Source organism: Cicer arietinum, chromosome 5 (assembly GCF_000331145.2).
Source record: "Cicer arietinum cultivar CDC Frontier isolate Library 1 chromosome 5, Cicar.CDCFrontier_v2.0, whole genome shotgun sequence".
Lineage (NCBI taxonomy): Eukaryota > Viridiplantae > Streptophyta > Magnoliopsida > Fabales > Fabaceae > Cicer > Cicer arietinum.
The window spans coordinates 69,073,826-69,095,965 of record NC_021164.2 but is presented as its reverse complement, the minus strand read 5'-3'; the positions used below and the strand labels follow the sequence as shown (position 1 = coordinate 69,095,965).

The 22,140-nt window shown below is 32.1% G+C and overlaps 5 protein-coding genes and 1 long non-coding RNA gene across 11 annotated transcripts in view; 2 read left to right on the top strand and 4 right to left on the bottom strand.

Annotated features, from left to right (window-relative positions):
* Positions 1-16: 16 nt before the first annotated feature.
* On the top strand, positions 17-5,478 carry LOC101500865 (putative quinone oxidoreductase). Of its 2 annotated transcripts, XM_027334196.2 has the most exons (7): positions 17-141; positions 727-1,089; positions 1,297-1,405; positions 1,514-1,605; positions 2,341-2,599; positions 3,962-4,105; positions 4,980-5,478. In XM_027334196.2, the coding sequence occupies exons 2-7, from the start codon at positions 746-748 to the stop codon at positions 5,070-5,072; spliced, it is 1,041 nt and encodes a 346-aa protein (XP_027189997.1). In that variant the 5' UTR covers positions 17-141; positions 727-745; the 3' UTR covers positions 5,073-5,478. The 2 variants fall into 2 exon arrangements, with proteins under 2 accessions (XP_027189997.1, NP_001351782.1); NM_001364853.1 differs by lacking the exon at positions 17-141 and having other exon boundaries at positions 679-1,089.
* LOC140920322 (uncharacterized) lies at positions 136-727 on the bottom strand. Its single transcript, XR_012163143.1, has 2 exons — positions 416-727; positions 136-338 (listed from the first exon to the last, which is right to left on the bottom strand). It is a non-coding gene; the product is annotated as an uncharacterized lncRNA (long non-coding RNA).
* A 295-nt stretch (positions 5,479-5,773) lies between the features above and the next one.
* Positions 5,774-9,793, bottom strand: LOC101499902 (autophagy-related protein 18d-like). Of its 3 annotated transcripts, XM_073368529.1 has the most exons (7): positions 9,612-9,793; positions 9,299-9,365; positions 8,035-8,264; positions 7,463-7,950; positions 7,069-7,327; positions 6,562-6,685; positions 5,774-6,079 (listed from the first exon to the last, which is right to left on the bottom strand). In XM_073368529.1, the coding sequence occupies exons 3-7, from the start codon at positions 8,246-8,248 to the stop codon at positions 6,001-6,003; spliced, it is 1,164 nt and encodes a 387-aa protein (XP_073224630.1). In that variant the 5' UTR covers positions 8,249-8,264; positions 9,299-9,365; positions 9,612-9,793; the 3' UTR covers positions 5,774-6,000. The 3 variants fall into 3 exon arrangements, with proteins under 3 accessions (XP_073224630.1, XP_004502800.1, XP_004502801.1); XM_004502743.4 differs by having other exon boundaries at positions 7,463-8,264; positions 9,612-9,792; XM_004502744.4 differs by having other exon boundaries at positions 7,463-8,251; positions 9,612-9,792.
* A 4,623-nt stretch (positions 9,794-14,416) lies between these two features.
* Positions 14,417-18,027, top strand: LOC101499394 (uncharacterized). Of its 2 annotated transcripts, none has more exons than XM_004502741.4 (6): positions 14,417-14,672; positions 15,008-15,479; positions 16,328-16,661; positions 16,972-17,070; positions 17,182-17,302; positions 17,458-18,027. In XM_004502741.4, exons 1-6 carry the CDS (start codon positions 14,483-14,485, stop codon positions 17,670-17,672), a joined length of 1,431 nt encoding a protein of 476 aa, XP_004502798.1. In that variant the 5' UTR covers positions 14,417-14,482; the 3' UTR covers positions 17,673-18,027. The 2 variants fall into 2 exon arrangements, with proteins under 2 accessions (XP_004502798.1, XP_004502799.1); XM_004502742.2 differs by having other exon boundaries at positions 14,533-14,672; positions 15,013-15,479.
* Positions 18,028-18,198: 171 nt separating this feature from the next.
* LOC101499080 (uncharacterized) lies at positions 18,199-20,197 on the bottom strand. Of its 2 annotated transcripts, none has more exons than XM_073368553.1 (2): positions 19,443-20,197; positions 18,199-18,894 (listed from the first exon to the last, which is right to left on the bottom strand). In XM_073368553.1, the coding sequence occupies exons 1-2, from the start codon at positions 19,897-19,899 to the stop codon at positions 18,434-18,436; spliced, it is 918 nt and encodes a 305-aa protein (XP_073224654.1). In that variant the 5' UTR covers positions 19,900-20,197; the 3' UTR covers positions 18,199-18,433. The 2 variants fall into 2 exon arrangements, with proteins under 2 accessions (XP_073224654.1, XP_073224655.1); XM_073368554.1 differs by having other exon boundaries at positions 18,199-18,891.
* Positions 20,198-20,334: 137 nt separating this feature from the next.
* The window catches only part of LOC101498757 (GCN5-related N-acetyltransferase 3, chloroplastic), a 3,027-nt gene continuing 1,221 nt past the window's right edge, over positions 20,335-22,140 (bottom strand). Inside the window, exons 2-5 of the mRNA XM_073368555.1 lie at positions 21,898-22,139; positions 21,309-21,367; positions 20,841-20,897; positions 20,335-20,763 (exon numbers count right to left, since the gene is read on the bottom strand). Of these exons, the coding sequence (XP_073224656.1) occupies positions 20,655-20,763; positions 20,841-20,897; positions 21,309-21,367; positions 21,898-22,139 (467 nt within the window). The 3' untranslated portion in view covers positions 20,335-20,654. The remainder of the gene's footprint in view (positions 20,764-20,840; positions 20,898-21,308; positions 21,368-21,897; position 22,140) is intronic.

Genomic DNA, 22,140 nt, shown 5'->3' with positions numbered 1-22,140 from the left:
TATCACTAACAACTTACCATGTGAATTATATATCTTTTATCGTTGTAATTGGTGCATAAAAACACTGGAGTTGCAAATTATCCTATGAACTCTGGGATACAAATAACTGTGGTTGGAAATTGGTAGCTAAAGAGGAGTAGTGTAAGTTTACTTTTATATATCTTTGTTTCTTTACAACTAAAATAAATAATTTTCTTATAATTGTGGTGAATATTGTATAGAGAGACTCAACATTGCAACTTCATAGCACCTGGCCTTCTGTTAAAAAACTGTTTAACAGATTTGCAGTGACAGATTTGCATCAACATAAAGCAAATAAAACTTGATCTTGTTCCTTCCTTTGTAAAACTTGATGTCACTATGAGGTGCTCAATGTTATAAACATATGAAGACAAACATAGATCGAAGAACTTACCTTTGTTGTGTTTGGGTGGGTTCAACTTCATTTTTGTTTTTACCTATGAAAATGATTCAAAATCGTGGCACGTAAATATCATAATAAAATAGAGAAAAATGGAAAAAAGAATTAATCTAAAATGGAAATAAATAAATAAAATCAACAATATTTTTAATGATCTGATAACGATTGAGATTAACAAATAGCGTGTGTATATAAATTATAATAAAAATAAAAATTGTAAAATAAGTCGAATGGATTCTTCAGGTATAAAATAAGATTTGTTTGTTGGTAGCCTGCATATATTGAACTGCTCTGGTGCATCGCAGTGATCGAAACAAACAAGAAATGGAAGCGCTATTGTGCAGGAAATTGGGAGACCCAACTGTGAGCGTCGAAGACGATAACAGCTCAATAATCGTATCAAAAAATCACCCAATCCCTCAATTGGACTCTCCAACTTCGGTCAGAGTTAGGATCAAAGCCACAAGCTTGAATTTCGCTAATTACTTGCAAATTTTCGGTAAGTATCAGGAAAAACCCCCTTTGCCATTCATTCCCGGATCCGATTTTTCAGGCATCGTAGATTCCGTTGGCGCCAAAGTTACCAACTTCCGTGTCGGAGATCCTGTTTGTTCCTTCGCCGCTCTTGGCTCTTATGCGCAATATATTGTTGTTGATCAATCCCAATTGTGAGATTCCCATGCATTTTATTGTTCCACTTCATCTCTCCAATGAAATATAAGCAAAAAATGATATTTGAAATGATGATGTATTTGGTTCAAAATTAAGACTAGATAGATCAATTTTCTATAAACTTTTTTTTTTTTTTTTGCTTATTTTTTATTTCGAAGGGAGTATTTGGTCACGACACGCTTCTAAAGTTTTTATCTTTGAAGGTTTCGCGTGCCGGAAGGTTGTGATTTGGTTGCTGCTGGAGCACTTGCTGTGGCATTTGGCACTTCTCATGTTGCACTTGTTCATAGAGCACAATTGAAATCTGGTCAGGTATAATATAATGTTGTTGTTTACTTCACTTGTTGTTGGGTAATGTAAATGTAGTATTGTTATGTTTGTTGTTTGTTGGGGTTAAGTGGGTTTAGGAATTGTTTGTAGGTATTGTTGGTTTTGGGTGCGGCTGGAGGTGTGGGTCTTGCAGCTGTGCAAATTGGAAAAGCATGTGGGGCCATTGTTATTGCTGTTGCCAGGTAATCTTTTGCTTTTCGTGTGCATAATGCGTTATATTTTGAGCAGGGTTCAGTTTGGATCAGCTTCTAGCCAGCGGCAGAGTCACTGATTAATATTGAGGAGACCTCCACCAAAAATCTAATATTTATATAAAAGTAAAATGTCATTTTGGTTTCTTAAATGTGTGAGGTGTGGGAACTATAATATTAAATGCATCGAAATAAAACACATCATCAAACTTCTCTTTTGTTAGTAATTTTATGGACCAAATTGACTATAAAAGATATATTTGAGAACTAAACTAACTAATGAAAGACAATTCGTAGATCAAAATGAATAACAAAATACATATTTAATTATGTTTTTATGTAAAAATTGCTTAACAATTAACTCATACATGTTTTATGGATAAGTTAAATGAGAACAGTTCTGGAGAAATTGAGTTGGATAAGTTAATTTCTGCTTATATAACAAGAAGCTGTCATTTAAAAAACATATAGTTATTGCAAGTTTCTTATTTTTGGATTGGTCGTATAGGATGGAATGGAATAAACCAGTTAGATTTTAAGAAAATGATGTTATATCATTCCACTCATTTCCATCTTATACTGTCAATCCAAACATATAACATCTATTTCTCCAGGTGTGATTTTTGAGAAGTTTATCCGGACAAGCTATAGATTTCTGCATTTTAATAGCTAACTTGGTATCCCATGGAGTTGAGTGTTTCTTGTTTTTGCATAATCTGGTGTCAGGGGAGCTGAAAAGGTGCAGATCTTGAAATCACTCGATGTTGATCATGTGGTGGACTTGGGTAATGAAAATGTCACTGAGAGTGTCAAAGAGTTCCTTAAGGGAAGAAGGCTTAAAGGGATCGATGTCCTGTATGACCCAGTCGGTGGCAAGCTTATGAAAGAATCTTTGAAGCTTCTGAAATGGGGAGCTAACATTCTGATAATTGGGTTTGCAAGTGGAGAGATTCCTGTCATCCCTGCTAACATAGCTCTTGTCAAGGTACATTGAGAATGGAGCTTTAGACTATGTAATTGCCTTGCTTGATAAATAACTTTATGCCTTACTTCTTGTTGCTTGATCTGATCATGCTTTATTCACATAGACTTTTAATTTAAAATCACATTATATAATAATCAATTTGGAATTAATTGGGAAGGGATATGGAAGGAGCACTTCTGATAATTTCCCATCAACATTGATTTAATCTCCTGTTTCTTCTCTTCAATGATTGATATCACAAGTGTAGCTTTTGTTGTTTGGGAAACCACTAGATATCCCACTTTCCAAAGTAATGTCCTCAATTACATGTACCCTTAATAGCACGCCTGTACAATTTGTGCCTTACTTGTAATGTTGCTTTCTTTTAGTTATTGTTAAATTGTTGACCAGGGCGTTTGATTAACATGCAAATACCTTTGTCTATAACCTGAACATCTGTTGTCATTGTCACATTAGACAAATCTGAATGCAAATAAGCTGGTTGTCTAAACAAGGCATAATATAGCAGTAAGTTTAAAAGCAGCTGCTTCACAGATTGCTAGATTTTAACTGCCTTAAACTGACCTAGAAAAACTAAAAGGCTGTATGTATTATTGCAACATGCTGAACTGTGAATTCATTTCCTTTCCTCTTGGTCAATGAAGCTAAAACGTGCCTTCTTAAATACTATTCTTACTTTATGCTATGTATCTAATTCTAAAGCAGCACAAAACTAAAAGCCAAACAAAATTCCAGTATGATGCAGTCCTTTCCTATCTCATCACTAAATATCTGATCTATGGTCCTATTCCAGGGTTGTGAGTTGTGACATATACCTGCTAAATGTAACTTTATGATTGGAGATCATGAAAAAAAGATGAAACTCGGAGCTGGGGAATTTTAAGTTATCTGGCTGGCTTATGGCCTACAGATAATATATCTAATCAATGAGATAAGTATAAGACTGCATTAGACAATAATGGGAAGAAGAAGACGAAGGCACCTAAGAAACAGTGTATGCCTAGGTGTATAGGATTCTCTCATCTTTATTCAGTATTTCTTTGACAAGATAAATAACCAACCCGCCCATATATTATATATAAAAGAAAAGCGTGTTACTCCATACATATGACTCAGCCCAGAGTCTTAGACCCCAATGCAAACTACATAAACTCCATTGTGAATCTGTGATTAAATAACCACAACACTCTTATGGCCGAAAATATTACAATTATCCCGACTAAACTAGCAAGATCTTTGGATCAGTAAACTATTGTTGACTCCTTTTTTTCCTTTGCTCACATTGCATAACATTAACTCTTCCATAGCTGGTATTAATTGTTGGTTATTTTATATTTATTTATTAAAAAATCATTGTGGCAGAATTGGACAGTACATGGCCTTTATTGGGGTAGTTATAAAATACACCGCCCAGGTGTTCTTGAAGATTCTCTCAAGGAGCTACTCTCTTGGTTGGCAAAAGGCTTGATTTCCATTCACATTTCTCATTCTTACAGCCTGTCAGAGGTCAGAATTTCTCTTGTCTTAGACTATTAGCTATTCTATTTATTTGTGTATTTCTTTTTCTTTCTCCAATTCCATGTACATTCTTAGTTCACTATTGAACTTATTGCTTTATATAGTTCACTATTTACTATATATAAATCAGCATGTTTACTGGCCTTGTTCAGGTTCAGTGTTGACTTCAGTTTAAATGGGGGTCTCATAACATATAGTTCAATGTTTAAAATTAGTGAGTTGGGAAAATAGAAAAGGTTACGCTTATATTCCTGCAATTTAGACTCAAAGATGACAAAGCATTTATCCAAATATGTGACATACTAGTTGTGACATCAAAGACCAATTGGTAATTGTATATATGATTAATTTTATATTCGAGAGAGTCGTGGTAGTACTTATAGTAGAAAAAATGGTAGAAACTCGGTTTAGGTGATTTGGACATGTGGAGAGGAGACCTATAGAATGTATATTTTGTAGTGAAAAGAATAGATCAAATGGAGGATAGTCAAATCGTTAGATGCAAGGGAAGACCTAGGAAAACTATGAGAGAAACTATTAGGAAAGACCTAGAGATTAATACATTGGAACGAGATATACTATATAATAGAACGCTATGACATTGTTTGATCCATGTAGTTGACCCTACTTAGTGGAAAAAGGCTTGGTTGTTGTTGTTGTATTCGTCAATTCCCATTTGTTTTTGAAGTGTTGGTAGGGAATTTTATAGATGATGTTTGTGTCATTAAATGTATTCACTATTTTTAGTTTAAATTTGATGTAATGTTTAATTGGCCGATTATAATGGTTGAATCTATCATCTATATTTATCTTTTTGAAAACTGAATTTTTTAGTTATAAAGTTTCTACCATTTGCTTGCAGGCCAACCTCGCCTTCTCTGCCATCAGAGATAGGAAAGCTATAGGGAAGGTGATGATTGTATTCGATGATAAAGTTACAAGATCTAAGCTGTGATCTTCCCAAAACTATGCCGTATATAGTTGACGGATTTCTTCTGGGTACACAAGGATCGGAGGTTCATATTAGAGACCAAGGAGATGCTAGTATAAAACAAAACCAAATAAGGGAGCAGTAAGAAAAAGTGCCAAAATCTTGTAGAATATTACACCCCCCTTCCCATGCTCCACATTATTACTTCCACTGATCCTAAATATAAGAGAAAGTTTGGTCCACAAAAGTAAGTTGATGTATTTAGTCCGAATTTTAAATTAAATACATAAATGTTTGTTGACCTAATTTTATCTTATGTTTAGGACTGAAACAAGTATTTGTTAAAATTGTTTATTTTTCTCTTTCAAATTGTACTTTTTACATGATCAAATTGTACTTTCAAATTCTCCCATCCATATTATTACCTTCACCGTTCGTGTCACTGACTCTGTGAGTGACCCTATCATATCATCATGGTCACTTCTGCAGTAAGGAACTTGTGGATAATATCCTCAAATAGATGTCCAGGTTTACTGCCTCTAGTTACTCTCAGAGGAATCCCAACACCTATTTTTCTCCTGTCGTGATAACATCTAGTATTTGAAAGAGTTTGTTTACAGTTCCTTTGGAGAAAATATAGTGTCAACTGATGATAACATAATTGTGCACTGCAACAAAATTTGCCAAGGGATGGTGCAAGTAAAGTAACGCATTCAACAAACACGTTATTCCTTAGCAAATGCTATCAATTTATCTCCTTTTCAATTTCATTCCTTTTTGACACAATATTTACATGCGATTCTCAAGATCCTCAAATTGAGACAGGTATCATATTTACATATAAGGAGAAAAAGTTTGGTGTTAGGGACATGATATTTACAATATACATCTTGGGAAGATTTTACTGCTCGTTGAGGATTTGAAGTGCTTGAAATAGTTCCTCAGTGCTTAGTTAACGTTTTAGGAAGCGAACATAATCCTTCTGCAACATCTCTCCCCCGTGTACTTGATCAAAGATGCATCTGTAGAAACTGATAAAAAGAAGAGAATGGGAGGTTGTTTTTATGGACGAGGAGAATGATGAGACAATATAACTAACTCCATTGAATAACTTTTTTTTTAAATTAAATTTCATGATTAATCTAATGTATTTCATTAAACAATATACTTTCAAACAACAAATGAACATCAACTATTAAATTAGAATTTATACGAATGCCTGATTTATCTTATATTTAGTATGCAGGATGACCACATAAATATCACATGATTCAATGGTAGGATAGTAAAATTCCGTCCGCCAGAAAAATATTCATTTATATAAACCTAATCTGGATCACCAATAAGCCATTAATTTCAACAGCATGCAACACTAGAATATTATGTGTACCACCACAACTTTATTTGAAATGTCAAAAATCAAGAATTCAATTTTAGAAAAACGAGGGATTAAACGAGCACACACAACTGACAAGTCCACAATAGGATTAAGACGACGGCATAATAGACATACCTTCCATCCATGCCAACAATAAGGACGGTGTTATGAGATCCAAAGGCCACAATGAATTTAGTTTTACCAGGCAAGCGGAACCGTGCAAATGACCATTCTGAGCTAAAATATTTAGGTAAAAACCCTACAATGTTTCCGAAGAAAATAGATAAGAAAAGAAAAAAAATATAATGTACCATAAATATTATGCAATTTCCCATGTTGGTTTAGAGAATATCCTTAAATATATGGGTTCTATTAGAGAATATGTTACTACATGCTTTGGAAGGAATTGATTCTCAAAAGGGTAATGCTACGTGGATAACTCATAAACCGAAATATAAATAAACCTATTGTGCAAAACCATTGGTTTCTTGTAGATTTGTGCAGAAAAAGGTGTTGATGTAAAGGCCTATAAATTATCTAAAAATCGTACACACATAATGTAGCTCACCGGGCTGGATAAGTATTCAAATTGATAAACTGGAAAAGTGATTGGACTGAACCTCCAAATTATGATAAGTTTACCTCTCATGAAAGATAATGATGAATTGGGGTTGGCACCGGTATTTGGAGAAATCAAGGGATCTAAAGCAGTTGAAGAATTCTGATGAAGCAGTACAGGCCCTTGGAGAGCATTTGGGTGTATTACACTATCCTCCCCAAAGACTCTCACTCTCAAGTTGAATATATGAACAGTGCCTTTGTCACTTGATGCTGCCAACCACTGGGCATTTGGAGACAGAGCTATGCTGTTGATTTTAGCATTATCTGCCCCTCTTCTTACCTACATGAAAGAAAAAATGGATGACTGATCACGAAAAAGAGGGAAACTGATCAAGAAGATCAAACCAATTCCTACAGCAAGCTCGGCATAATAACGGTTTATCACAATGATTAAATATGCGGTGTAATAACCTACTTCTTGTAAACGAGAGCCATCCATTGTATTGAAGATTCTAATCAAAGTGCCCTTCACACTAGCAGTTGCAAGAAGGAGCCCGTCCATTGTCATAGTGAAGCATGCAACTTCGGAATTGTGAACGTTGATTAATTTTGTCACATTCAGTCCAAAGTGTTCAACTCGAACTTGTCCTTTGTGACAGCCCGGACAAGCTAAAACAAATGTATTTGAATGGTATGAAAGACAGCACAATCCCCTAGGATTTGCCATAGTATCAAATTGATGAAGAAGCTTCAAATCCATCAAGTTGTAAACATATATCTTGTGCTCAAGAACAACTACAATTCGATCCCGTCTTAATTTCACACCACGAACTTCGGATCTAAATGTGAATTCACCCATGCACCTGCGCTGATGATCATCCCAAATCAAAACTTTATTGGGTGGGTAATGGGAATTAGCTACATCACCAACAAGTGCTAGAACATTGCAGCGGAACAACATCTCTACAATTTTGAAACCGCCACTTTTTAAATCACGTCGGAAAATGTCTTTGAAAGGTTCACAATTATAGATATGAAAACCATTACTTGTTCCAGCAGCAAAGCAGCCATAGTCCTGATTCCATGAAAGTGAGAGCAAATCAGATTCATCACTGCCATTGATATCTGCATTGAACCGGGAAAGAGAAGAGGAGGCCCCACTATTGGGGTATTCATAGTTTTCGATCCTTGAATTAGGAAATGTTCCTTGAGATGATGAAATAGGTGAATTCATATTGGACGAGGGGGCATCTGCCAGCATTTTCTGCACTCAATAACTACAGTTGAGTTAGGTATAGAAAGTTGTCACAAGGTGATTTCTATTGTAACAGACAAGAAAAAATCTATGATATCACTTGAAAGAAATTATTAACCAGACTCATGTTTGCAAGTTGCAACCTCGGGGATGAAAGCAGCGAGAAGATGTCTAGGAATTCAAATTTCATAAGTTTTGATTGTGAATTAGATGTTACTCAAGACTCTTAAGTGATAAACTGCAGATATAAACTGAACTTTTCCTAGACGGATAAACCCATTCATGAGCTTCGACACAAATAAAAAAATACTAACTCAAATAACTGGCAATATATGCCCGCTTTGTACTCCTTCTAGGTAACATCCTATATATGAAGTAAATAACAACCTGTTCCCTCTAGACCACAATCAAAATTTTAGTGCAGCACAACTAAATTCATTGCTAGGTTCGTTATTCATATCGTCCATGAACTATGTATCCTATATTTGTAACTCCTTCTAACTCTACTAGTTTTCGTTTTCATGTATCAGTTCCAGCACCAGCAAAACCCCAAGCTGCTATATATCACTTAACCAAGGTAACTTAGAATTCCAATTTTATTTAAGTGATGTAGGAAACATTCCCATGCAACAGATAAATGTAAAGCTATGAAGCACTTACACTAACATGAACATCAAACACAACACTGAGACATAAACACCAATAATAATTTTTAAAAAATGAAGTGATTGGATGGTACTACATGTGTCAGTATTGTGTCAACATCAGACACCAAACACGCCTTTGATCTAACATGTCAGTGCTACATAGATGTAAAGCAACCATATGAAATAATAATAATTAAAGAAAATCTTCCATAACATAATTATTTCTTATCATTTTTATGGTCAATGTAACTTCCAAATCCCGTTGATGCAAAGTTCAAGAAACACTAAAAACATGGAACTAATGTGTAGTTATTCAAAGCCAAGAAAGATACTTTCTTATGCTGTTATATCTACATTCTAACTAACAGGTATGCAAAGAAAGGAAAATGTGATTGAGGCAAGAGGGTACCGGGGGGTTGCAATAACTCAGAGCAAATCCTCACACTTCCCAGCAACAATTTTTCAGTTCAGCATGCCTACATTATATACCCCATCCATGATCAGAAATTTCATCATGGAAAAAAAGAAAGATGCATACTTCAACAAAGAAAACCAAGAACCCAAGCAAGAATTAACGAGATCAATGGATAAAAAAAACAAAATTGCGATGACAGAGCGGAAAGGTTAATTTGGGTTAGGGAAAATTGAATTGAAACTGGGAAGCATAAGATCGTCAAATAATAATAATAATAAATGAATAGCATATAGACGTAATCTATTACCAAGGGCGAAGAATTCGGGATCGGAATGCTAAACGTGAAATTGTCTTCCTAATTCACAATTTCTATCTCTCTAATCAGACATCAATTTTCGCCATTCCGTTTTGCTGGATTTCTCTGTTTGTTTTCTTCGTCTTTCTTTTTCTTTTCTAAGAGATTTTTTTTTTTTTTTGGGTGATTTGTTTTTATTTTTTTGGTACAACGAGTGCTTTGTTTTATGTACGTGGAAATGTAAATAACTAATAATACAAATATAAATTAATATAAAGTGTTAAATAAATTTTATGTTTTTATAAATAAATAAAGTAAATTTCGTTTTGAGTCCTAATAATTTTTTTCTTTAAATTTTTCTTCTTAAAATATAACTTTTACTAATTATAATTTTATTATTATTTACACTCAAATAAATTACTTATATAAACTAAATTTATTTAAAATTAAATTCATACAAGATGCATTAAATGAATTGGGTTCACGTAGCTCATTTATATTTAATTAAAAAAATGAGAATCTATCTAAAATTAAATACAAAGTGAGTGTTTATAATTATTGAGACTAATTCAAAGTGAGTTTTTATAATTAAATACCATTATTAGTATCTATTATTAATTTAATATTTTAATTTTTAATTTAGAGTTATAAATAAATAAAGATGACCGTTTCATAGAAGCAAATTTGAATTTTGAAGAAAACATTTCTTAACTAAATTTTATTTAACTTCATACTATACTCTAAATTATTAAAATCACATCTTTTAAATACAAATGATTGAAACTAACAAAATTAATTAATTAATATTTTTTTATTTTAACTATACTGGCAAATAACGAAATTATGAAGTTTACAAATATTAAATTCAAAAAAATATAATAAAATAAAAAGTTAAACACTCTTCTTCTTCGTCGTCGTGTATCTTCTCAAACTAAGATCTCCTTTTTTCTTTTTTTCTTTTTTTCATCTTCACAAATCTTAGATCTATGTGGATGATCCGTATAAAGATTTTTTTTGCACACTCTTCAAATAAATTATGTTTTATATTTGGTTTGAATATATTGTCCATCATTTATCTTTTACTTAATTTTTATTTTGGTTTTTTTTTCTTTAATTTATTTTCATCATTTATCTTTTATAAATGATGTATTTTAGTCATTTTTATCACAATTTTTTTAAATAATGGTATAATTATTATCATGAATTAGTATTTTGAAAACAATAGATATTTTTTTGAAAGAATTCCAATGTTGTTATAACTTTTATTGCGATTGTCACATATATTAAAATATACTAATTATAAAAAATAAATGATCAAAATAAAAAAGACCAAAAGAATATTAAATAAAAGAAAAAAAATCAAAAATATATTTAAACTTTTATATTTTTAGTGAAAAATATAGAAAAATATTTTATTTTGTCATATCGATTGAATTTAATATTTTTACGTTTGACTTTTATAGAAATCAAATCTAAAGTGATTGGGATGTTTAGAACGTGCTTGTGACAATTCATTTTATCATAACCTAAAAAACCAATTGAACTATGGAGGATTTTGCATCGAGTTGGTAACATGTAATCCAATTGATAATTAATTTTTCTCATATTGTGGTCAAGTATTGGTTTTGAAAGAAAAAGACGAACTCGTGAGAAGAAGATTAAATTTTGTCTAGTTGAGATTTATTGTCTCATATTCTTTTTCCTGGGTTTGGTTGTGTAGGATATAAGATGAGGATGTAGTTTGGTTTTGGGTAGGGAAAAAGTTGAGGTTGCTGGTTTGGTGGTTAGGTTAGTGCGGCTAAGTTTATGGTTGGTAGTTTTTTTTTTCTTTTCTTTGTAATTGTAATTTTAGTTTCCATTTTAAAAAATGTTGGATATTAGGTTTCATCTCAATTTTTGTTTTTTTGTCTGTTGGTTCCATCTTAATTTAATAAAATATTATGTGAAAATTAAAGTGATATGGAATTTTAATTTACTTAATAACATTTTAATAATTTCTAAAAATAAATAAATTATGTTAACTATTTTGAAAATTAAGGTGGATTGAAAACACATTGAACATTTTCATTCAGTCGTTTTAAAAGACAACAAAAACAAATGATTAAATTTATTGAAGAATATGAAATGATGGGGTAAAATCTAAAACAATTATTAAAGACTAAAATTGGATTTGCCCCGTACTGCAGAACCCAAAAACACTATTAACCTTTTATATAATGGCAATTTCATCTATTAACCACAAATTCATGGATTCGTGCCAACGTAAGGGTACTTTGCTACTTGACAGTGACGGTAAGATTTTTGATTTTGAGCTAAAATATAATTTTTGTTCTTTATTTTTAATTTAATTTTCATTTTAATTATTTATCATTTTAAAATTTATTTTAGTTATTTTTCTTTTTGTAGCATATAATCTTTAATTATTTTTCTAACAAATTAAATATAAAATAGAGAAAAAAAATGTTGACTCAACAATGATCGTTCAATGTGATATAATTAGTGTTTCAATTGCCATTTAAAATTTAAAAACTGAGCAAACGACTAAGTTCATATACGATCCAATAATATCATACCAAAATTTGAACAACATACAACCACTTTAAACTTCAAAATACTTTTTTTATTAAATTATAAACATATATAAAAAAAACCATTGTCTTACTATTATCGCAACTTACAACTCAACTGTAACAAAAATAAAACCCGTAAAATGACACAACTTAGCATCTTAAATTCAATTATTGTCCTTTAATATTTTGTGGGTCATGTGTGTGAACATTAAATGAAATTAACGATTAAAATTATCGACGGAAATATTCGTGGAACTATTATATGATGAAAACTTTTACAATAGATTTTGTTTTGTACTCAACTTTTTAAGGGACTTAAAAACAAAAATTAGACTATTTATAGAAGAAAAAACTTATTTATCATTAATATATTAGTAGTAGTATTATCACTATTTGTATAAAAAAAGGGTCCACTCCAAGAAATGACCCGTACACGCAAAAAAACAATACGAGAGTAGGAAACTCCCAACTCCCAAGACATAAAAAACAGCAATTGGGTTAATCGTAAACGAATTGATAATCCTTTGTAATTAATACTACCTGCTGGTTAGTTTTCATTAACTCATTTGCCACTTTTTGATTATATGTATATATATATATAATATATTAATTTTATAATTATTATTTTTGTTTAGTACATATTAAGCAGCCGTTTAATATTGTATAATATTTTTAAATTGATTTTTTATAAGCTTGTAAATACAGCAGCTCATATGGTAAAAAATTTGGAAGATATTTGATGTGTTCTATTACAGGTTAAGAAAATGTGTTAGTTTCTACGCATACAAAAAATTTGTTTTATATTATGTCTCGTGTCTTGGTTATTTAAAAAGAGATTAACATTTTGTCAATTAAACCTTTAATAGAATAACAAACCCAAAAAAACCTTAATAGAATCATTTTAAATTTTTTTTTTGGTTGAAAACCCTTAATAGAATAATAGTTTTGTATAATTTTTTTTTAATGATAAACATTGATAAACTACTTGCTCTGTTTTTATTTATAAATAAAAGTTGATGTATTTTGTTCAAAATTTAGACTAATAAATTAAATACATCAACATTTGTTGTTTGAATCAAATACATTTATTTTTATAGATCTATTTTTACTTATACTCCATCATTCCAAATTAATTGAGTAATTTGATAATTTTACACGTATTAAAAAAAATGTATAAACGAATAAAAGATAATTTTGATTTTATGAAATTATTCTTTTTGATTATTAGTGCATTATTAATGTCATAAAAATATAATTAAAAAAATCTTGTATTCAAAATAATATAAATATTATTAATCAAATAGTACAATTGAAAATATTTAGATTGAAAATTGAAACAACCATTATTTTGGGACAATTTTGTTGTTTCAAATGAATCAATAAAACTATAACCAAAGGAATACATAAAAAAAGAGAGAAGAATTGTTAATGTTACTCCCTTTATCTTTTGATCTTTGGTTTTTTAAGTATTTTTATTTTGTCTTCAAATTAATTTTGATTTAAAAAAAATTAAATACAGTTAATTATATTTTTCAATTTTAAAAAATTCAAAACTTTCATTATATCAATTTCATTTTTAATTAAAAAGTTAAAGATAAAAATTAGTAAATATATCTAAATTTATTATTTTTGATTGTGTGTCTTAAACTAAAATAACTTAGAAAATGATCGAGTAGTTTTTATCAAATGTCACTCAATTTCTTAACCCTTTCTTCAATCAAATCAAAACTTATAACCTTTTTCCAAAAACATTTTAAAAAATATAATAATAAATATAATATTTAATTACAGTTTTAGTTTTTATTTTTTTATTTTGTCAATTTACGAAATTGATAATTTTAATAATTCATTATATTTTTTTAATTAGGATAAACACTTAGAGGGACCAAATCACTGAAAATGATTAATGCCTAAAAAATTATGATAAATTTTTCTAAAAACTTAACTTTCAATTTTAATTTTTTTTCTTTCATTTTTATAATTTAATTAATGATATATAAATAATTAGTGCATCTAGATGATTTTATATCATAAAATTGTATACAACGTCGTTTAAAATATTTCAAATCCTTATTTTTTTAGTTCAAAATTCTAAGAGAGATCAAAACTATCGACTTTTAAATTAAAATACTAATTTCATAAATTGATAAAACTAAAAGGATCAAAACTGCAATTAAGATTAAATAAAATAATTAAAACATTTTTGTTCGTAAAAAAAACTTATTATACCCTTACAAAGTTACAAGAAGGTTATCCGTTTGGACGAATGAAGGCACTGAATGAATGATATAATGGAGCATCAGAAAAGCTAAAATGCGATTTGAGACGATGAATTGTGGGAAATTGAGGGTCACCCCTCCTACTCATAATCCTACTACCTTCCATAACTCTACACATTTATACAAACGTCCTTCTCCTCTAAAGTTTTTTGCTTCATGGCTTCCAAACTTTGCTACTCATAACAATCCCTTCGTTGCTTCAGCTTCTTCCGTTACTGGTTCAGGTCCTCACTCTTCTTCTTTTTTCTCTGATCAATACTTCTCAATTGCTGTTTTTTTTCTTTCTTTCTTTTAATGTAATGTTTATGTAACTGCCAACTAGTATCAGTTAAGTGCATCCCTTATTGTATAATTGATATAAGTTATAAGATGTTTTTCTAAGTTATTCTGAATAGCTTATGTAAATAAGCTAAAAACGGCTTATGGACATGTATCCATAAACTATCCCAAATAGTATCTACCAGAAGTGCTTATACTAGTAGATAAATTCAAAGTCTTTATTTAATGGGCTACTTATATTATGTGATTTGTATGTTCGTGTTGAAACCTTTTTCTTCAGAGCAGTTGTTGGATATGGGATCAAAGAAGAAAAGGAAAGAGATAGCTGGAATAGATCAAGAAGATTTAGTGGATCCAAAGCTTTTAGCTGATCCAGATAGTTATTTTTGTGAGTTCAAAGGAGTGCATATACACCACAAGATACATGATGCTGAATCTCAGACACAAAGCATTTTCCAGAACCAGACTCATGTTTCTAATCAAATCAACAAGCTGTGTTTGCCTATGATTCTGTTACATGGGTTTGGAGCCTCAGTGTTCTCTTGGAAAAAGGTTATGAAGCCTTTGGCTGAGGCTACTTGTTCAAAAGTTTTAGCTTTTGATAGGCCAGCCTTTGGATTGACATCTAGGGTAAACTTATCTTCTGAAACAGGAGACACAAAACCTCTAAATGCATACTCCATGGCATTTTCAGTGCTTGCTACCTTGCACTTCTTTGATTTATTAAAAGCTGAGAAGGCAATTTTAGTAGGGTATGTGAATGTTCTATCTCTTGTTTTGCTAAGTGCCTTTATTTTTTCACAATGGATATTCGTCCATGTACCAGTCGCTACTTAGTGGCATAAAGCTTGGTTGTTATTGTTGTATAATTGTTAGGCAACTTCCCTCAATCTAAGTTGAGCCTGCTTGCATCTGTTGTCATAAGTTGACACCTATATAGGTGATCATAAGTTGCATCCCTGCGTCTAGATATGTATTTATCTGATATTCCTGATTGCTACTGTTAGAATATATAAAATAATATCTCAGAATATCTTGGTTTATCTCCCATGATCAGTTTTCAATCTCAGCATATCTTGGATTATCTCTTAGGATTAATATTCATATCTCTTACTTATTATAATTTGTTTTTTGATTTCTCTTTTTATTTAGGATTGAGTCTATATATCTCTACAAATAAGGATTAATATTTAGCCTTTTTGTCAAGCCACTGTGAAGTCAATATTAAGTTATTATCAATGATATTTGAAGTTTTTATTATTTTCTCTACTTTTATCTAAAATTTCACAAGTTCAACATTTACATGCCAATCCTAATTGTTAAAAAGTGATTATCTATGTTTTTATCTTTCTATCTTATCATTTTGAGGTAGTAGACATGATATATGGAATCAGAATCAAGGAATTCCCTCTGTAGGCAAATGAAACTACATATTTTTCACGGCAATATCTTTCCTTTTTCGTCTTAAACTTCTTCTTCATTGAAATCAGATGTTAAAACTATATAACTGGTAATAGTACCAATGGAAAAAATATATATTCTCATATGAATCTGCACTGTAGTCTCTTTTTTCTTAGAAGTTTACAAAATGATATGCCAGGCACTCAGCCGGTGCACTTGTAGCCGTTAATACATATTTTGAAGCTCCTGAGCGGGTTGCTGCTATCATCCTAATCGCCCCAGCAATTTTCGCGCCACTAACTACACCCAAAATTGTTAAAGAGAATCAATCAAAACAAGATAATCAAATGAAAGAAGACAACAGTTCTATCAGAAAAAATCCAATTGTTGGACTTTACAAGTTGTTGTCCAAGATTACCAAGAACATTGCAATGGCAATAACAGGAATGATGAAGCAGATGACAGATATGCTCAACTCTCTGTATAGGAAACTGTTATCAACTATCCTGCGTTCTTCCCTTGCGATAATGCTGGTAATAAATTTGTTCGTGGCTAATGTAATTAATACTAAATAATCTTTGTTCCAGTTACATCAACCTTGTTGGTTCAATCATTGTTGGAAATTATATAATCCAAGAGAAACATGGAATTATTGGCTCAAATACCATCTGGTTACATATAGTCCGCTACGCAAGGAAAAATCTAGTTACATTGTTTGTTGTTGAATACTATTTTGTGCATTTTAGCTTCTATCTTTAGTTTGATTACAATTCTTTAGCTGACACCGTCTATAATTTGTCACAACCACTGGACTGGTGGCCCTTTTTTTCATATGAATCTCAGTTAAGAATGGCAATTGATAAGTTTGGTACCGCTGCGGTTCGAAATTCATGGTATGACCCAAATCAGGTCTCTGAACATGTTCTTAGTGGTTATACAAAGGTAGTCTCACAACAATTTTCTCTTTTCCTATTCTGTAAATATATTTTTCTTTCATTTTCATCATAATTCTCAAACAGTATGTACTCACCCGGATGTTAGCATTGACTGCAGCCATTGAGGATTAAGGATTGGGATAAGGCACTGGTGGAATACACTGCTGCAATGATTTTGGATGAGGAATCTAATACAAAGCCGTCACTTTCTAAAAGACTTAATGAAATATCTTGTCCTGGTGATGTCACTGATCCTATACATAGGTTCATTTGCATAATGACTTGTTTGTGTCCTTGATCTTTTTTTGCTGGTCCTTGTTCCCAATTTTCATGTCGAATCGTGTATCTTTTTCTAATGTAGTGATCTAATTGGTGATATTGTTTGACTTTGCAGTTCTGATTGTAACCGGTGATAGTGACCGACTAGTTCCTTCGTGGAATGCTGAGAGACTTTCAAAAGTCATACCAGGAGCATCGCTTGAAGTAATTAAGCAATGTGGCCATTTGCCACATGAAGAAAAAGTGGAGGAGTTTATTGCAATTGTTGAAAACTTTCTAAGGATGTTTGCGGGCAATTCCAACAAACAATATCTACAACCTGCAATGTGAACTTTGTACAACTCAGGCTTCCCATTTTACTTCACAGCAAATCCATATAATACAGGAAGATACTGACGCAATTGATCAGATGGATGGCGATCATTTAGGGCGTCTTGATTCATACTCATTAAATTCATCAGGCATGAGAGACCAATTAAAGAAAAGCCTGGAAGTGGAAAAGTACCTATACACAAAATAAATTTTATATCGCATTATATTGCTAGCCTGCTATAGTCCTTGAAGATATCTTATTTATGTTAAGCTCCCTGAATTATCTGTAAATCCATTTATAGTATACGCCATAGGGCTACTATATACACCATTTGGTAAGCAATCTCTAAATTATATATTCAATTTCTGGAAATGGATAACTACAGTAGTTTTTATAATATATACAGTAAAAAATATTTAAGGGCTTGATTTTTTTGCAGTTTTTAAACAACTGTAGATGGTCCTAATCTGTGATTTTGATATTAGGCTACCTTATTTCGTGCCAAAACCGTTAGCGCGGAGCAATTGAGGATAACAACTTCCCTGAAAGAAAATATTGCTAATTTAATTTATAAATGATAAAATATCTTAATGTTTCAGACCAATGACTGAAATGAATCTCAGCACTTTATTTGACAGAATAACAATCTTAAGAATGTGGAACCAAATACAATGGCCAACACTACTGATAGGTTGCGTGCAGCCATACGTAATTATTTGAACTGGTTAATGTTTGGTTCTGGAAGGAGAATCAGCTTTTATGTTAGCAATAGCATCTCCTACGATGGTATGACATCAAATCCTGGCAAGAAGTCATCGCCAAAAATAACAGTACCAGCTGCTAATGCCTCAGCAGTTATTTCCAATGCAACTCCTGGAGGCACCTTTTGACCGTGTTCTTCCCTAGACGGTGGTATGTCTGTGAAGCTTGGAGGCAAGCCATCATTTCTTGGGAGAAAAGTGGGAATGTAACCGACATTAGAGGGTGGTGATGGTGGAGGAGGAGTTCTAGTTCTTGGTGGTTGATAACTTGGTCCAGCTGCTGCATGGTAGCTTTGTTCACCCACATATTGATCAGAGTAGATTGTAGTGGTGAGTGGCACTGAATAGGAGTCTGGCACATTCGTGTGTGCATGATTTTTTGGCTGCTTCTGCGGGTAAGCCTGCCTTAATCTTTCCTGTGCAGTCCACTGGTTATTGTCGCCGTAATCTAAAAGCACTGTTCCTTCCTTGCTACCTACTGTTAACCAACTTACAGTTTTATAGATCATAAAGAATTTTTAAAAGAACTAGAGGTAACCTGAAAATCAAACTTGTCATCTTCCTCCTAGATTATTATGCAACCCTTTATTAGTATATTGAAGCAGGAACCGGTTCCAGAAATTGTAGGGCGTCAAGAAGTTGGTCTCTAAAATTAAGAAATGGGCAAAAATGTCTCTAAAATTGTAAATTGTTGATTATTTTAGTCTACATGTTACCTTCTATTGGCAAACATTTCAAATTAGTCCATGAAGTTGAGTATTTAAAATCAAATTGTCAAACTAATTCTCATACTTGTTAGTTAACACTCGAATGCTACCCAAAAGATAATATGCGACTAAAATGACTGACAATTTACATTTTGAGGGTCATTTTTGTCAATTTCTTGATTTTAGGAAGTAACCTGATAACTCTCTACAATTTCAAGGAAAAAAGTGGACATTCTCTAAAAAATGGGAAACAAAGGCTAAATGCTGAAGAGGAAAGACAAATTTGTTTTTAGCAGGTTATTATGAAATAATTGCATACCTGTGTGAGAACTTAGTTCTTTCTCTGCATTCGAAATACAAATCAAAATATCGATAAAACCTCTCGATTTGCTGGATTTCCTCTTTCGCAATTGGTAGCTCTGAACCTCCTTTTGCTTTGGCATGGACACCTCGGAATTCTTTAATTGCTTGACAAGAAACTCTTTCAGACCAACCGTTGTTGAGCCATGAAGCTTTTCCTTGAAGAATATGGGGTCTATACTGTAAACTTCCACATTCAAAGCCAAGTCTCGGATGTTCAGTGCCGAGTCATCAACAGGAATAGCAAACTTGGTTCTCCAAACAGGATTTGCGTTCCCAGAATCATCAACTTTGGTGCAATATTTGCTGTCATGATCAATCCACCCAACAGCATACCAATGGCGCTTCCACAGTGACGTGGAATGATGCAGTCCATGAGCAGATATCAAACAGAACTCGACCTGTATAATCCCCATATGGGATGCAGAAACAAAAAACAAGACTCAAAGGGATCTTGTATCCTTTAAGCTTCTTTAGACAGACAATGGTTACACAGAAAAAGAAACTAATAAACGTGCTTTGCTGTACTTTAAAGGCTTCTTTTCTTTTATATCAGAAAATCATTATACTTAAGCTCCATTCAGGGGACACCTTTCTGTCAAGTTGTCAATCTTTTCTTTCCCTGTTGAGTTTATCCTAGGAAGACAGGAATCTCATAATGTTTAAGCACATGTTTCTTTCTTTCTTTTTTTTAATTTATTTGTTGGGGGTGTTATTGGAGTTCACGTGATGTTGTGTTTTATATAAAAGACCAATTTAATATCATTTTACATAAGCTTTTCCACACAAAAAATATCATTTTACATAAAATATATGGTTTAATGACAAAAACATCTAGAATACTTGTGAGATGACACTGAAATCTTTAGAAGGTGAATTTACGATATGCTTTGTACAACAATATGTTCTAGAAGCCACAATGTTTCTTGCATTTACAGTGAAAGCATGACAAAAAAATCTTGCAACTGCACATTGTCCCTGCAGAGTTGAATATACACTAGCGAAGAATGACAAAAATGGCAACATTGAAACTCTTCTGGTTGATCCCACGACAATCTTCTTTTTGCTAGTTGTTTATACAGTGAAGCAAATAGGATTCTATATTATTGTCCTGATTTGTAGGGTCTGTCAATCAGAGGTGGAACCAACAATAGCTTTTGGCCTGCACATGTTACGGTTTGCTCTCGCCTTCCTGGGTTGTCGATGAAGCAGTTCTTGTGTACATCATGGTAGTAGAGCTCAAAATGTCACCACCAAATCCACAAGCCTTAAAAAACAACCTGACAAAAAGTTGAGAACATGAATTGTTGTTCAAAAAAGGGATCAAAGTAAGCACTCTAGAAGTATAATGAACAACCTCTCATCCTCTGAGCAAAGGGCTGCTATGTCATAGATGTCTCTATTTGTAAGCATTCTGCAAAATAGATCATATTCAGATATATGGAACTTTATGTATTGATCTTTAACCTAAAATGGGAAGACCCGTTATACTCATCACCTTTAGGTGGAAATCAGAAACTTACATTTCAAATAAGAAGCATAAATGTTATTCTCCCTTTGACTGGCATTTAGTGCAAATATTGAAAAATCAAACTGACAAAAGTCAAACCAAAACTCTATACCAACAAAAAAACGTGACAAAAACTACATGAATAAGATTATCATGTCATCAACAAAAGGTTATTTCAGTCTGCTATGCTGCATTCTTAAAGTGAGTATCTATCTAGTACAGGAACCATGCAGATCTATCTAGTATAGAAACCATGCAGATTAGCACTGAATTGAATCATCAAAGAAGAGAGTCAAAAGGTGGTTAATTACATACCTCAGGATTTTTTTAACAATCATTTTTCCAATTCCCATTCTCCGCAGGGATGGAATAACCTGCAAGACGCTGAAGCAAGTTGATACATGCACGTTATCTAATTGGTTGAGTAGCCAAAATAATAAACTGCACATATGATATAAAAAAGTTGTAAAATGTGAAAACATAAAACAAGCAAATAGTACTAAAATTGGTCCTTAAAATTATACTACGCCGGTATCAATCTAGTCTCTCACATCATCAATATCTAAAATGATCCGTGAAATTGTAAAATTTTAATAAAATTTGTCCTTTCGACAATATTTGAAGAAACTGTAATGAACATTAAGTCAGTAACATCGCCGGTGAATTAGAAAACTGAGTGAATAATGTAAGAGAACCATTTGATAATAAATGCACTTTGCAATTCTTGGGATCCTTTTGGTACAATATCAAGGACTAATTGAGGTATTTACTAAACTCAAAACTTGTCATTAACAAGAAACAAAAATAATCATGCCCAAGAACTAAGATGTCAAATTCAGGTAGTGGGATATCAAGAAAAGATGAAAAGTTTATTTCTTTGTTTGTTACTATAAAAAAATGTTACCATGACATCGTAAATAGAAGCAGTGAGACCACAATCAGAAACGGCACGGCCAAACCCCACCAATAAATCGCTGTAAGGAGAAACCGGCGTGAAGAAATCCACCACAGAAGACGAAGATTTAGGTTTTAAACCGTCACGGTGGTGTGGTTTACAAAAGACAGAGACAAGAACAGAACTGTGAGAAAGAGCAATACGGAGCTTGTTTATATCGACGGGTTCGGTTTCGGAGATGCTGAGGTTGTT

Coding starts and splice junctions, on each gene's coding strand:
- LOC101500865 (XM_027334196.2), top strand. CDS start 746: ATGGAAGCGCTATTGTGCAGGAAATTGGGAGACCCAACTGTGAGCGTC. Junction 1,090..1,296: donor GTTGTTGATCAATCCCAATT/GTGAGATTCCCA, acceptor TTATCTTTGAAG/GTTTCGCGTGCCGGAAGGTT. Junction 2,600..3,961: donor CTAACATAGCTCTTGTCAAG/GTACATTGAGAA, acceptor TCATTGTGGCAG/AATTGGACAGTACATGGCCT.
- LOC101499902 (XM_004502743.4), bottom strand. CDS start 8,248: ATGCTGGCAGATGCCCCCTCGTCCAATATGAATTCACCTATTTCATCA. Junction 6,686..7,068: donor ATCATTATCTTTCATGAGAG/GTAAACTTATCA, acceptor GAAACATTGTAG/GGTTTTTACCTAAATATTTT. Junction 6,080..6,561: donor ATTGTTGGCATGGATGGAAG/GTATGTCTATTA, acceptor TCTTTTTATCAG/TTTCTACAGATGCATCTTTG.
- LOC101499394 (XM_004502741.4), top strand. CDS start 14,483: ATGCGATTTGAGACGATGAATTGTGGGAAATTGAGGGTCACCCCTCCT. Junction 15,480..16,327: donor GAGAAGGCAATTTTAGTAGG/GTATGTGAATGT, acceptor ATGATATGCCAG/GCACTCAGCCGGTGCACTTG. Junction 16,662..16,971: donor CTTCCCTTGCGATAATGCTG/GTAATAAATTTG, acceptor TATGAATCTCAG/TTAAGAATGGCAATTGATAA.
- LOC101499080 (XM_073368553.1), bottom strand. CDS start 19,899: ATGGGGATTATACAGGTCGAGTTCTGTTTGATATCTGCTCATGGACTG. Junction 18,895..19,442: donor AGAACTAAGTTCTCACACAG/GTATGCAATTAT, acceptor GTTGGTTAACAG/TAGGTAGCAAGGAAGGAACA.